At 36.6% G+C, this 16002-nt stretch overlaps 1 protein-coding gene across 2 annotated transcripts; it reads right to left on the reverse strand.

The window, feature by feature from the left end:
* Positions 1-9781: 9781 nt before the first annotated feature.
* il21 (interleukin 21) lies at positions 9782-15495 on the reverse strand. Of its 2 annotated transcripts, XM_051861037.1 has the most exons (7): positions 12889-15494; positions 12679-12773; positions 12531-12578; positions 11255-11380; positions 11065-11109; positions 10663-10746; positions 9782-10332 (listed from the first exon to the last, which is right to left on the reverse strand). In XM_051861037.1, the coding sequence occupies exons 2-7, from the start codon at positions 12733-12735 to the stop codon at positions 10312-10314; spliced, it is 381 nt and encodes a 126-aa protein (XP_051716997.1). In that variant the 5' UTR covers positions 12736-12773; positions 12889-15494; the 3' UTR covers positions 9782-10311. The 2 variants fall into 2 exon arrangements, with proteins under 2 accessions (XP_051716997.1, XP_051716996.1); XM_051861036.1 differs by having other exon boundaries at positions 12679-15495.
* Positions 15496-16002: the final 507 nt, after the last annotated feature.

Below are 16002 nucleotides of genomic sequence, written 5' to 3' on the forward strand. Positions count from 1 at the left end.
TCTGATTTGATGACTGATAGATAGATAGATAGATAGATAGATAGAAAAAGAGAGATAGACAGATAGATAGATAGATAGAGATAGAGAGCTAGTAAAAGAGAGATAGACAGACAGATAGATAGATAGATAGAGATAGATAGATAGATAGACAGACAGACAGATAGACAGATAGATAGGTAGGTAGGTAGTGAGATAAGTAGATAGATAGACGGATAGATCGATTGGTAGGTAGGTAGGTAGGGATAGATAGATAGATAGATAGATAGATAGAAGATTGATTGATTGATAGACAGATAGAGAGACAGATAGTTAGTTAGTTAATTCATGTAGAGTGTTGTCAGATCAGCCCAATGTGACCTTTCCAGTTTAATGGAAGGATCACCCCTGTAGAGGAAAAGTGGCCAGATAGTGCCTATATAACTCACACTTTTCACCGGATGACTAATGAACAGTGACCCATTGCATGATCTCATCGGCATTGTGGTGCAATATGTAACAGGAAAGACCTGCTGATGTCATTGTTCTTTAGTCGTTGCAAAGTATCACGGTTTAGGAGCCAGTGTTTCATCTTTCACCTTATAAAAGCAGATGAGGTATTTTGTCCGTACATGTCCAGGCAGCACCTGAAACTGTCCTAAGCATGTAGAGTATCTTTATGAATTTAAAGACTTCATAAGGACTTGTGTGGTTTGATGTGACCCTGATTGTCTCATATCTGTACTCTAGTACTGACTCAATACCTGCACAAATAAGAGTGTGTTTGTGAGGGTGGGCATATCCCATCACAGCATCTCAACTCTCATTGGTCAGACTGTGATCTTATTTTGTTCAGTGGTTGTTTACATTCTGTGTGCTCTCAGTATATTGAAGAAGTTTTTTTTTTTTTTTTTTGTGGCCATCCATCTGAAATCCCCCAGCTGGAAATCACACACGGCTGTTGTTTAAATCACCCAAACACTCGTACACCTGCTGAAATAAGCTGTTTGCAGTTTGGTGGTGTGGCTAACCACATTTCATGAGTGTGCAATTAAAGAGAGCCAGGTTTTTCTGCTCTTTTTTTTCATTGATTTGTTTGTTTTTGCAAAAGAAAAAACTGCAAATTGCAAATTTACACCTTTCAGGTGTTTGTGACCACAAAAAGATTTTACCCAGCTGTAATCTCCAGATGCTTAGTAATGCAGCTGGTGATGGGGAAATATCTTATATTGTAAGCAGAAAACAACAGTCTGTGGGACTTTTTTTAAAATTACCTTTGCCAAGGTCTGATCTTTGCTTATATTTGCTAATCTTTGCTAATATTGTTTAATGCTGTGTTTCTCGGTCTGTGTAGTATGTAGTCAAAGAAACAACAAATGTTTAACTAAATGTTTCACTCTTGCAAGTCTCACCTCAGAAAAACAAACTTTACTGTCCTGTCTTCAATTGTGAAGGTGTGCGATGTATTTCACTTCATTGTATATAAAGAGCAAAAGAAATTACAAGCATGCAGTGTCGTAGTTATGCTGTCAATAAGCAAGTCATGAAATTACCAGAAATTACCAATAAATTAAGCATTTTTCATGTGTTAGCTGGGAAGGATTTGCATGCAGGTATGATGTTCATTCTGTTCATCAGAATCAGTGTCCATATGTTTTATTAACAGTTATTAACATGGTAACTGTAGTTTCACTTTTTCACATTACTTTTTTTTTTTGATGACTGTTTGGCTCATTCCAACTTATTTTATTGTACTAAAAAAAATAGTTTAGGGACTGCTATAAATATAAATAAATACTTGGTTCAAATGTGGGCCACGGCCTAATGATGGCCACCGTGATTCTGCCAATTAAGCCGTGCTCCTGATAAGCATCTTTTGTTGATCCTGGAATGACATTCCTGTCTAAAACCATAATCCTATCCCTAAACCTAACCCTACCGATAACTTATTCCTTAAATCAGAGTGAAGTGATAGGTGGATAACACTGATGTAGAAGCACCTAACCCTGGTTGTAGGCCTAAACTTGACATTAACTGTAAACTTGTCCCTCAGATCTGATTGGTTAATTGGAATATTGTTCCAATTTCAACATGGATGTGTATCCAGGAACATGTTCTACTTGGTGAAACATTCATCTGCCTAATCTGCCAGACTAACTTCCTTAATCTTCTTTAAGCGCAAAGAAGCAACTGAGTCTAATGTGCTGGAAAAGAGAGAGTCAATAGTTTCTGTTGTAACATTGAGTTCTTCTAAGCTATCTGGTATGCTGAGGAGTTGAAACTGATCAGGAAGATTATTTATAAAGCAATGTTTAGTGGTAGAAGTGATAATTCTACCATATTTGTGGCAGGGAGGTGGTTTTGCAGCCTTGGCTAAATGTAGTACACACGAGACTAGATAATGATCTGAGATGTTATCACTCTGCTGCAGAATTTCAACGGCATCAATATCGATTCCATGTGACAATATTAGATCTAAAGTATGATTACGACAATAAGTGGGTCCTGACACGTGTGGTCTAACTCCAACAGAGTTTAGAATGTCTGTAAATGCCAATCTCAATGCGTCTTTATCTTTATCTATTAAAATCACCAACAATTAGGACTTTATCTGCAGCCAGTACTAACCTGTATGGTGCCCTGGTGGCCTGTATACAGTAGCCAGCACAAATGTCAAACGGCATTTGTCACTTACATTACATTACATAACATTACATAAAGCACCATCACTTCAAAGGAATTATATTTGAAAGACTTTTGAGTAATACTGAAGATATTACCCCAAAGTGGCTCAAAAATATTCAGATCTGGTGACTGTGCAGGTCATGGGAGATGTTCAACTTTACTTCCATGTTCATCAAACCACTGTTACCAGTCTTGCTGTGTGTATTGGTGCATTATCATGCTGATACATGGCACCCCCTTCTGGGTACAATGCTTGAAGCATCAGGTGCACATCGTCCTCCAGAAGGGATCGGTAGTCCTTGGCGGTGCCGCGGCAATCAAACACAATAGGGAATGCCATGATATTGCTGCCCAAAGAATCACTGATCCACCCTGTGCTTCACTCTTGGCAGAAACAGCCTCTTTGGAGCTTCTCCACACCGTAACTCCCACTGATGTGGGAAAGACAGTGAAGGTGGACTCATCAGAGAACAATACATGATTTACATTGTCCACAGCCCTAGATTTCCTCTGCTGGCACCATTGAAATCGATGTTTGACATTGGCTCAAGCGACCAAAGTTTTGACTATAGCAGCCCGACCATGAATATTGACACTGTGGAGCAGTGTTGGCAAGTCTGCAGTTTTTTTTTTTTTTGGATGCGTTTCTTCCAGTGCGGTTCTTCTTTGTGAGGTGCCTTCATGCGCAAACGCACTTATAATACATTACGGCCCGGTTTCACAGACAGGGCTTAGACTAAGCCAGGAATAGGCCTTAGTTCAATTAGGGTATTTAAGTAGCTTTTATAAACGTACCCTAGAAAAAAAAAAAACATTACTGGTGTGCATCGTGACACAAAACAATAACACTGGCATATTTTAAGATCTGTCAGTAGACTTCAACACTCTTCCAAACATCACTTAACAGAGAGGAAGAAAACATACTTGAGCCTTTTTGGCCCTTAAAAACCTGCACAACCTCTAGTTGTTTGTTAAATAAAACTGCTGAGTTTATAGACCTGTTTCATAATGAGCTTTGAAGAAAAGAACACCAGTTGTCAGACTGTCAGTATTTCAATCCAAGTAACTCCAAATATGAAGAAATGGTCCCAGAAGAAACATTAACACAACAGGTTTATTCACATGCACCTGGACTTTTTATGTTCAGAAGACACTTTGATGTTTGGAAAAAATCTTTTGATGATAATTTTAGGGTTGTTTTACTTTTACTGTTTGTACAGTGTCCAGGACTGACCATGTGTAAGAGTGTGATTTATTCCTCAGTTTTAACAGAGGGTGTGTGAACAAGGTTTTGTGATTTTCAGTCTATTCGTTATCCCACTGGGCTGTTTTACTATTGAAGTGCATAAATGTTAAGGTTTGTTTGAGTTTTTTAACATTTCTCTCAGTGTTTTTAACATTTATTTAACTTTTACTCACAATCTAACTAATGTCATGACAACCATGATTGATTAAATGCACAATCACAGAGGCAGTCAAAATGATAACACCGTGTTCGACCACAAGATGGCAGCATCATCTCATATCTGCCATGCGCTCATATAGATTTCCTTTACACAAAACCCCTAGTCTGTATATGCGCACTTCCCGACTGTATAGGCCTATGCTATTCAGTATGCTATTTATGATATTCAAATATACAGTTTTCATAAAACAGTAAGTAAACAACAGAAGGATTACCTACTGGAACCCCTGGCTGAATTCTGAACAGCACTCAATTTCTGCCATATCTTATAAATGTAAAGTTAAAATAAAATAAATAAAAATAAAAAAGGGAGATAACCCCCACCCCCATATATATCTATATATAGAGAGAGAGAGAGCGCTTTTATATAAACTAATTAATAAGGTTTTTAAACACAAGATTGGCATGGAAATTCTATAGGCAGATTTTAACAGGCATATCATAATATGGAGGAAATAGTAAAAGTAGTATGATTGTGTGCAGAGTTCTTCCAGTGAGAACAACAAACTAGTTACCGAGCTGCTCAACTTCAGATGTCCTTCAGGTTTCTCTGGTAGAGGGCGCCCTTCTGTTCAGAAGAGCTTGGTTTGGTTTGGTTTGGTTTGGTTTGTTTATTTATATAGCACTGCTAAAAAACAAACCAAGGTTGAACCAAAGTGCTTTACATAGTACCAAAACAAAAGCAGCAAATGGACGATAACAGAAGATACACATTAACAAACATCATAGACACCACATTTACCACATAGAGTTTAACTGTTGTGAGCTTCCAGATCTAAGTGAGCTTTCAGCAAGTTCCTGAATACTGATAGAGACATAGCAGATCTAATAGATAAAGGCAACTCATTCCATAATCTCGGCCCCATAACTGCAAAAGCACGATCACCTTTTTGAAGGCGATTTGTCCTTGGTACTACAAGGAGTTTTTGGTTTTCTGACGCAGTGCTCTAGGGGGATTATAAGGAATCAACAGATTAGGAAGGTATGTGGGGGCCTGATTATTTAGAGCTTTGTATTCAAACATTAAAATCTTATATTTGACACTAAATTGCGTAATGGATTCAAATTTGTTGACCCTCTTTAAGAGCCTCGCCGCAGCATTTTGCACTGATTGTAGGGCGGGCCAGGGATGCAGCAGAGATGCCACAATAGAGAGAATTACAAAAATCAGGACGTGATAAAACGAAAGTATGAATGACTCTTTCGAACTCTACATTTGATTAAAAAAAAGTTTGGTTTTTACTACTTATAAAAACAGGCCTGAACCACCGATTTGTTTTGCTTTTTCATTTTTAATTTATCATCGATGAGGAAGCCTAAATCTCGTACCGACGTTTTACAGTACGGTGCCAATGAGCTCGAATCTAAAAGGGCCTTGGCGGAGTCGTTTGGCTGGCCAAAAACAATGATTTCTGTTTTGTCCTCGTTTAACATTAAAAAAAATTTCGCCATCCAGTTTTTCGTCAACATCATTTAGGCAAGCTAAAAGAGAATCCAAATATTTCATTGGGTCCTTAGTAGTAAATACAGTTGGGTGTCATCGGTGAAACAATGGAATGATACTCTATGTTTTTTAAAGATGCTGCCCAATGGGAGCAAATACAAAGAAAAAAAGTGTGAAGAGCTGAAATGATGTTTAATTTGTACTGAATTAACATGAGGCTGCGAGGGATACAGTAAAATGGGTTTTTCTTTTTCTTTTTTTTTACTATGCTGTCAATTGTTCATCTAATGCAACATTGAAAAAACAAACTAAATACATACATAAATACATACATACTCTGATGTTTAAAACTTGCCTGACCAGGGTGCACAAGGCCAATTTACACGTTATATAAATGCCATTCAGATACAGTCAAGGTTAAGAGACCATCTGGTTCTCATGATCTTTGAAAAGTTTTGATAAAGATTTGTGCTCGTTTGCAAACTTTAACTGGTAGCGTATGTCCATTTCGCACAAAAACAAGAAGAAATGGAAATCAGGTTTAGCTTTACAGTTTTTCACAATTGCCAAGACACATTTTCTCACAACATAAAACACAAAACCAAATCTTCGAACTACATTCACAAAACCCTTAACTCTTCTGGTAAATTCAATCAATCAATCAGTCAATCACCTCAAAACCATTTCACCTGTACTCAAAATCAAACAAAGCTTTCAGACCATACACACATCAGTCAATATAAAAACACTACAGAACATTCATTAGACACTACATCAAAAAAAGAATATTGTATACAGTAAACAAAATTTGCAATTACATCAAGTAAGGTGAATATATTGTATACTATTTTTTTTTTTTAAGATTTACGCATTTCAACTACAGTTTTTTAAAATTGCTTACACACAATTTCTGAAACTATGGGCTCCATTTCTCAAAACACACAAAACCACAAAACACGCACACAAGATGCAAAACCAAACACTTCAAAGTGTTTGCACGTTTAATAAACTTTACAGTTATTGAACTGAACCTAAACAACACTGAGCTGACTTGAGCTGAATAATGACACTATTTGGCTAGTTAAATTTGTTACTATTGTGAATCTGCTTTGAAAAAATCTATGTTGTATAAAGTGCTAAAGGTGACTTGGCTTGTATGCATATTTAGTATATATTTACAAAATAAACAGAAATGCAAGAGTCAAAAATGTATTTCTTTCAGAAAATATTGAGTTTTGATTTCTAAGTGATCAAATTATGTATAAGTGTTTTGACACATGATCATTTGGTGTAGGTATTTGGGAAATGATTGCGGCATTTAAATGAGAGTGTTTTCTGAATAAAACACAAGAGCTGTTAGTTTTGAATGATGTGTCTAATGTAGAGAACTGTGTTAAGCATTTTGCAAAAAACACTTTTACAAATGCAAACTGAGTTTAAAGCATATAATGTGCTTGTAGTTTTGCAGATGTGGTCTGAAGATTAGGTACATGAGTGAAGGGTTTCACTGCGTGGGCCTCAAGTAGCACTTTTAGTGCGTAAGCATTTTTAAAAAAAAAACTGTAAAAGTGAAATTCCATCAAATTGAATTGAATAATCCTTACATACTGTATTATTCATTTTATGAATTAAGAATTTTAAATGAGTAAAAAGCTTAAGGGAATGGAATACCCCTTGTTCCATTAAAGGATTCGGTTCACCCAAAAATTTAATTTCTGTCATTAAGTACTCGCCCTCATGTCGTTCCAAACCCGCAAGACCTTCTTTCATCTTCGGAACACAAATTAAGATACTTTTGATAAAATCCAAGGTTTTTTTTATCCCCCATAGAAAGCAACTCAATTACCGTCATTCAAGGTCCAGAAAAGTACTAAAGACATCGTTAAAATAGTCAACGTGACTGAAGTGGTTCAACCTTGATGTTATGAAGCGACAAGAATACTTTTTGTGCACAAAAATAATGACTTTATTCAGTCATTTCTTCTCTATCCTGTTATTCTCGTATGCAGTTGATGCAGTAAAAGCAGTTCAGCTCTTCTGTGTTCACATCCGAACACTGCCTCAGTATTGGCCGACATGTTCACGTCCTCATCAGTGGTGTGCGGTGGTGTTTCAAAATGAGGAGGCAAACTCCTCATTTATGTCCCTGTTACACAATTTTAAGTTAACATTACATAAAAGAGAGACCAAATACGATTCTATTTTGTTATTTTTACACTATGTAATGTTGTTTATTAAAACGAAGTATACATTTTTACATTTATTCCAGAATAATAACTAAAGGCAGTAACAATTTAAACAATATGTATTATTTTTATACTAATATTAAGCTTTTATTTTTAATAGTCAGTTTATTTTCAGCAGTCATGAAGCTTGTACACACTGGTCACTCACTCACAGACACAAAGATATACCTTTAATTTCACCACGCTGATTGCTCACTAAAAACCCCCTCAGTTATCATGTTTTCAGGCCATTTCGAGTTTGATTTTGACATGACACAAAGCGTTGATATCTAAGATTCTACGAACTAGTCATGTCCAATCATAACCGATCATATCCAGTCATAGCGCAATTGGGGCATTGCCTCCTCTCACGTGACTTTCCCCAATTCATTCTCAATTACCCCCCACTAAACCCACCGCACGCTTAGGGGGCTCTGCTTTGTTTCTATGAGCTGAAGGGAGGCACAGAGACGCGGACTCCTGCTGTAACTTTACCTGCGGGTGTCGCTGTTGCGGTGTTTCTTTAGAAAAACGAGTGACTTTTGCACTTTTTAATGCCAAATTTATTTTTGCGTTGTTTTATTTTTGTAATATCGATTATTTTCTCATCCAGTTTTTTTTGAGGAGGTTTTTTTTTGCCTCCCTTGCCTCCTCGGAGGAAACGCCCCTGGTCCATATCCACGTGTTCACATGAGCAGCACGACGCATGCGTGTGATGCTGACGCAGGAGCCGACCAATAACAAGCCGACGTTCGGAATAAAGTCGTTATTTTTGCTTTTTTCTCACAAAATATTCTCGTCGCTTCATAACATTTAAGGTTGAACCACTGTAGTCACATGGACTATTTTAACAATGTTTTTACTGCCTTTCTGGACCTTGAATGTGGTAATTACGTTGCTTCCTATAGGGGATAAACAAAAACTTGGATTCCATCAAAAAGATCTTAATTTGTGTTCTGAAGATGAACGAAGGTCTTAAGGGTTTGAAACGACCCAAGGGTGAGTACTTAATGACAGAAATTTCATTTTTGGGTGAACTAACCCTTTATGATTTATACAAAATGTTTTATTAAGCTCTATTTTTTACTCATTTCTTGTAAGGATTGTTCAATTCAATTTGATGGAATTTTACTATTAATTGAATTGCGTAAATCTCGCAAAAAGGCTTGTATTAATTGTATTAAATATTGTATAGTATTGAATGTCTGTATATTCAGCACTTTGTACACTGTAAAAATACAGTAGTCCAAATGCAAAAGCCCATAAGGTAAACTCTTAATGAAAATGCATGTTATGGTACTCTGCAAAATCCGAGTCGGGGAGAGATTCATTCTGCCTCATCATCACGTCTTCATGTTGGGTCCGGCCTGAGGGCTTTGTCCACATCTCAGGCGAAGGGAAAAACCCTCTGGTGCGCCGGATCCAGGCTTGACAACACTTTCCAGATCGTGCTCTTCCTCATCCTCTTCCTCCTCATCCACCACCATTTACACATACTCTTTCTCCTCTACTTCTCAGATTGTTTCCATCCATTGTCCGAATCAACATTCAGTGCTCCTGTGCACACTGAACTGGTTTATTTTGTGCAGTTGGTTTGATCACATCATTGGCAACAAGTGTGAACATTTTTGAGCCGTTGTGTGAAAACGATGGCAACTGTTGTAGTTGTTTAACTTTTGCCTCTTGTGTTTACTGCTTTCCAACACACATGCAAAATGTGTTTTAGTGAGTGAGAATGTGTTTAGAGTTTTGCAAAAAGAGTGCCTGAGATCTGCAAATGGTGTTTCAATTTCAACTTGCTTAAGGTTTTGCAGAAAGAGTGATTTGGGTTTAAGCCTTTGAGAATTTGGATCAGAGGATGAGGTTTTAGCAATTGTGAAAAATTGTGTAACAGGTGAAAACAAACAACTGTCACCATTCATGTACAAAGATAATTCATCCCAATGTCCACCCCAAATAACTACCACAGTCATGATGTAAACATTAAGAAATATTTTAATGTCAAATAAATATCATCCAAAATACATGCATCTCATTGTGAGACATATAATAATAAATGTGTATCTGCTTTTTAAAGATATGTTGGTAACATATTATCTATAGGAGTGGTTTTCCTGACAAAGACTAAGAATAAAATTCTTAGAGTACTTGATGAAGATCTACTCAAAAGCCCTTGTATTGTTGCATAAGGCTCAATCTTCATCAGGGAAACCACCCTTTGGGTTCTTTCAAGGAACAGGGCTGTCATGAAGGCAGCAGTGCTGAGATCTCGCCACAAGGTGACGGTAAAACAAAGATGATACATTTTACATCCGAAAACAGTGAAAGTTAAAAACATTTGCCGCCCTGTTCCTAAAAAACACATCAATGACACGAGCAATCCTTTAACAGATCTCCCAGTTAAAATAAACAAGAAAATGTTCAATAAATAATCAATAAATAGAATAGCAGGAGCAGACTCTTCTCTGCCGCGGGTAGGTGGGTAGTGTCATATAGTCTCTTCACTCTTCTCGTCTCTATGCTTGACTGGCATAGATCTAGAAAAAAGAAAGTAGGTCATTAGATGGTGCTTGTTATCTCTGTTTATGCTTTCTGAGGGATCTTTTCCGTTCCAGTGAACAGTTAAAGAAAAGCACCACTTGGCCAGTGGGTATCTCACAAAAACATGTCTTGAGTTTCAAAGTGCTAACCTGCAGCTTGATTTAACCCATAAAAAATATTTTGATGGTATAAATTAATGTATTTAGCGATAATTATTACTTGAATAAAACCAGGTAATTTAGATGTTATCACCATTTTTGTCAGTCTATGAGAAAATGTGTACATGCAAAGAAATTCAGGGACATTCATGATTGTTTTGAACTAACCTTTTGAAGAAGAGTTTGAAAGTTCTGCACGAACATTTGGCTGTTAACCTTGCTGTACGATTCACAGGGTTTGCACTGAGCTTCCTGAAACAGAGCAATGTACAAGTCAGAACTGTATGCAATCATATGTCATTTTTACCATGTAAACACTCTTAAAAACAAAGGTTCCAAAAGGGAACACAGAAGAACCATTTTTGGTTCCCCAAAGAACATTTCAGTGACCGGTTCTTAAAAGAACCATTTTTTTCTTATTGTAAAGAACATTTTTCTACTGTAAAGAACCTTTAGTGGTTCCATGGATGTTAATGGTTCTTCATGGAACTATTGATGCCAATAAAGAACCTTTATTTTTAAGAGTGTAAAATTTTAATTTCCAGCTGTTGTGTTGTTTGTGTTTCTTACCTTTTTCTCACCTTCTACCAGGTTGCAACTGGGCAACTTTTCCACCTGTGAAAATAAAGAACGAATGAATAAATAAACCAGCATTTCTCATTTCTGAGGTGTATGTCTGTTTAAAACCATGCATGCATTTACATGCAGTTCACTAATTCTTCCATACAATGAGCAGAAGACATAATAAACACACACTCACAATGACTTTTTTTCGGGACTCGTTGGAGATGCTCTTCAGTGACTTTATTATAGGTTTCTCTTGAGTGACATTCAGGTTCATCACTTGGGACCTAAAGCACTCCAGAGCAGATCTGATGCAGCAGTCCTGTTGAAAGAAACAAAGCCAACAGTTTAACACAAATGTACAATTTTAACTTTTTAATGAGTTCAGATGAAATTGATGTTTGGGCAAACCCCATACACTACCCAACAATGATTTCTCTCTCTCTCTCTCTCTTTCTCTCTCTTCCTCTCTTCCTGTCGGTATTGCATGCAGAAATCTATACATCTTGACTCCAAATTTCCCTTCTGCTCATTAAGCAGTTTTCACAGAAACTATGAGGAAACTCTTTCTTTCCACGCAAAACCCAAAACGTTTTCTGTTTTAAGAGTTTACAGAAACTGCCACTTTAATTAAGAAGCCGTTACGAAACAAATGGAACTAAAAATGTATATACTAATAATAAGCAGCAGAAGAAAAAACTCACTCTTATAAGAAAAGGTTCTAAATAGAATCTTAAAGGATTCCATCAGACGCTTGAAGCTTTTAGGGGTTAATTTTATGGATTTAGTCTCAATTAATTAATTTTGTTTGAATTAATTTTTTATTTTAATTAAATTTCATGAATTAAGCAGCTCGTAAACATTATCCCTAGAAAAACATGAAATAACCTGTTAAACATGAAAGTATCATGCAGTCATTTAAGAACCTGCAGAGTTCTGTATAGAACCCGATGACGTTTTTTTCTAAGAGCAGCAGGTTTAACAGTGAAATAGGCTAAATCTGTTTTAACGTATCTACTCTCACTGTCATATATTACTCATCAGATTTCTCCTAAATGAAGAAAACTTTCTCCTGACCGACTCGCACAAAATGACTTTTAATCTAAAAAAAGGAGCAATCGCAAAACAAGAGGGTGTTTGCCAAGAAAAGCATGACTAAAAGTTGTGATTTCTGTATTGATTTCAGCTCAGCAAACTGGATTCATCGAAACGTCATTCACTTGTATGAAATCAACCCACACGTTCTGAATGCATTCGAAAATCAATTAATCTGTAGCGCGTTGACCTGAAACCCGCTCTGTATAAGGTGGGCTGCATAGTGACAGAAGCGTGTTTATATCACGGCAGGCCGAATCACTGAGTCATCCAGAAACCGCTATGAAACTATAACCCTAATTATGTGGTCGTCCAGACATTCGCATTCCCTAAAAATTGGTGTAATGGAGCAGAAGAGAAGAAAACGTGTTTCTTACCTTCAAATCGTTGGTGGTGGGTGAGTTGAACGAACTTGTGCTTTTGTCCTTTTTTAGAGAAAAGAAGAAGAAAATCAGATTTGAAATGTGTAAAAATAAAAATAATGCTGCAGATCCGTATGCCGTAGATCTTTGGAAACCAACTTACCATTACGTTATTGACCTTCTCGAGTTCATTCATAACTTTTCTGAGCGTGAGTTGCATCGGCGACAGCTCTGCCTGCGAAACGAACCAACACGCCACTGCGAACAGAACAAACACGGATGCCTTCATGTTTAAGCTGTAAAGTTTCTTCTGTACCTTCTCTAAAGCTAGTTGGATTGATGTCCTTCATACTGTCAACAGGTACACAATCACCTTTATATAAGTATCCTTGAGGACGGAGCAAAACCGCTTCTCTGTGGAGAATTGGAAAGTCAAGTTTTTACAATGAGTAATTTACTTTTTCTTTTCCACTGGCCTTCGTCAGACTGTCAGTTGACAAAGATGTAATCGAGAGGCGCGTGCGCGGGGGTGTACGGGATGCAGTGTGTGTGTTTCTGTGTGTGTGTGAACCTGACCCAGACTTTCTGCACACTTGGCAGGAAACTACAAAATGCTGTCAGTTCCTCTTCTCATTCTGAATCAGCATCAGAAACATGTGTGTGCGACTATAGGTGCAGCATCATCGAGCGCAAGTGGATATGACAAAGGTGCTTTTTACTTTGCGGCTTCCCACACAAACCATATTGATTATAGACAAAAACAGGAAGCTTAATGTACTTTTCATCTTGTGAGATAAGAATAGACCCTGGAAATGAAATATTTGCACCCAAAACCTGCAGAGTGTTAAATGACCTGTGTTTGGACGTCAAACCTGCTTGTGGCCAAGGTTATTATTGTTAGATAAAATTAAAACAATTGCTTGAAATAAAAGAAATTATATATATATATATATATATAATCTAAAAACTTGCTACTTGCCCCGGCATCATTTCTCATTTTCATTTAGTCTAACTTGACTTACTAAAATAAGCTAAAACTTAAATAAAAAATTACAGGCGTATGTAAAAAAAAAAAAAAAAAACTACTAAAAATGACTATATAAAAAAAATATATAAAATAAAATAAATAATAAAAACAAAACACATTTTCATTACTTGAAATAAAATAAACTTGCTACTTGCCCTGTCATCATTTCTCATTTTCATTTAGTCTAACTTGATGTATTAAAATAATTAAAGCTAAAACTGAAATGAAAATATTAAAAACTGTATAAACAAAACAAAAACTACTAAAAATTACCAAAACTTTCACTAAAAAATAATAATTTAACAATATAAAATAAAAATAAATATTATTAAAATAAATATAAATATTACCAAAAAAATGTATTGGAGTATGTTTTGCATTTCATTTACGTTTAATTCAATGTGTTACTTCTTTGTGATTATTTGTGCATTTTACTAATAGCAGTTTGTGTTCAGCGTAATAGTATCTCAGTAATACTAAAACAACACAGCTTGTGGCTTCAGTTCCGCAGTGTCACGACACACTTTGAAAGACGCGATCACTCTCAACATCATAGAACAGGAAATGAGATCACATTGGGCCTGTGAAAGAACCCCTCCGCCGGCCAATCGCGGGCTGCGCTGAACAGGAAGTGGGGGGCGGAGGTTGGTGGCTGACATACCCATAGTGTCACGGCGGCAGGGGAAGGCCCTAGTGACCCCCAGACAGGACAGGTTCGCTCTGGGGATTCCTCCCTTCGGCAGGATCATGGAAGTAATTTGTGCTCAAGTTTAAAACGGCATGATTCAAAACTTTCCTCTGTCAGTCATGTCTAGATCTGAATCGTTTCCCTCAACCTGGAAAGCACAATGAGCGTGTGGGTTTATGTGTGAGGATGTGGGAGGGGGTCTAGGGGTGACATCAATATCATGACATACATAAAACATGCAAAAGTTCTCTGATACAGATCTGTGTTTTCTGTGGCTGATGATGAAAATACGTCCCAACGATGTGTGAAGCATGAGGACCAATGAGAAGGCTAGATGGAATATGCTGGAATATTTTCAGATTAATTTTTAAATGGAACAGTTTGTTAAACCTTTAGACAGAATATATATATATATATATATACATACATACACAAAAAAGTTTGCAATATGTGTTTTTGTTGAGTATCATATTTGATGCATGACTTATATACTTGTTGTATACTATATGACTTTTATGACTCATATACTTCAGTATAAAAAAAAACAAACAAACGAACAAAAACACCTCAGATGCCCAAACTGAGCAAAAATATGCAATTTAGTGCAGATGCTGATATTGATATGGACAAAAAGTAGTAATATGAAATTCTGATGTATGTAATGTAAATCAATGAGATCTTTATAACAGTGTAACAGACTACTTACATAAAATGCATATAAATATCAGTCTTCACTCTATATCTCTCAATAATATGTCTTTTTGAGATGATATTTAAATACTTAGTTTTATGATCAAAGCTCTATAGTTTTAAAACATATAATGCAGTACAATACAATGATGATTGAGAGATGAACAAATAAACCTGATGATCATATTTGATACTCACATCTGAACATGATTTCCAACAACAACAACAACAAAAAAGAATAAATAAATAATAATAATGTATGGATAATCGAGTAAAACTAAGTTGCTTCAGTCCAGTAAATGTTCATCTTGAAATATTACTGTGGCGAGGGTGGCGTGGTTCCGCGAAGCCTGCAGCGGGAGAAAGTGCCACCGTCAGCAGTCACGCCGACCCTGTCCTCTTCCTTCCCGGGTTTCGGCACCAGTGTAACAAAGTTCGAAGAGGACAGGGTCGGCGTGACTGCTGACTGGTCTCTTCACGCCAATTACTGTAACGAGACAAGGTGTTTGTTATTTGCACTTAACCCACTCACTCACCGCTCGTCTCCCAACTCTCTCTCCCGCTCCAGACTTCGCGGGACCACGCCCCCCTCGCCACAATTACTAACAATATCAAAGTTATTCTTATGTTTGCTTTATAAAAATCAGTACAGATTTGACAGCAGAAAGACACGTGAAGCTCGAGCTGAAGGAGGACGTTTGTACAATTATACTAAAACTACTTTTACTTGCTAAAAAATATAAACTATCAATCAGACGACAGAAAGACTAGGAGATTGTGTGAAACTGGTTTTTCAGTTTTGATCGTGTTGATCATTTATAGAAATTTGTGTATCAAATATGAAACAGTAGGCTTTATAAGGTTAAACATGGTAAAGTGTATTAAATAGAACGGTGAGTAGAATAATCAAATTAATGTAGCTGTAATATTCCATAAAAAAATATGTAGAATTTTATGAATGACTGTTATTCCAGTTCTGTGGAAATCTTTCTGTGCAGTTCTGCAGATGCAGATTCTGTGTAGGGCTGGAAATTAACATAAATTTTGGAAAAAATTAATTATTTTTAACCCATCTCCATTCA

Source organism: Ctenopharyngodon idella, chromosome 14, assembly GCF_019924925.1.
Source record: "Ctenopharyngodon idella isolate HZGC_01 chromosome 14, HZGC01, whole genome shotgun sequence".
Lineage (NCBI taxonomy): Eukaryota > Metazoa > Chordata > Actinopteri > Cypriniformes > Xenocyprididae > Ctenopharyngodon > Ctenopharyngodon idella.

What these genes read in the sequence shown, in the direction of transcription:
- il21 (XM_051861036.1), bottom strand. Translation starts at nt 12,804, where the DNA reads ATGAAGGCATCCGTGTTTGTTCTGTTCGCAGTGGCGTGTTGGTTCGTT. An exon ending in AGAAGGTCAATAACGTAATG is followed by an intron (nt 12,579 to 12,678) that starts GTAAGTTGGTTT and finishes TCTCTAAAAAAG; the next exon opens with GACAAAAGCACAAGTTCGTT. An exon ending in TGGTAGAAGGTGAGAAAAAG is followed by an intron (nt 10,747 to 11,064) that starts GTAAGAAACACA and finishes GCTCTGTTTCAG; the next exon opens with GAAGCTCAGTGCAAACCCTG.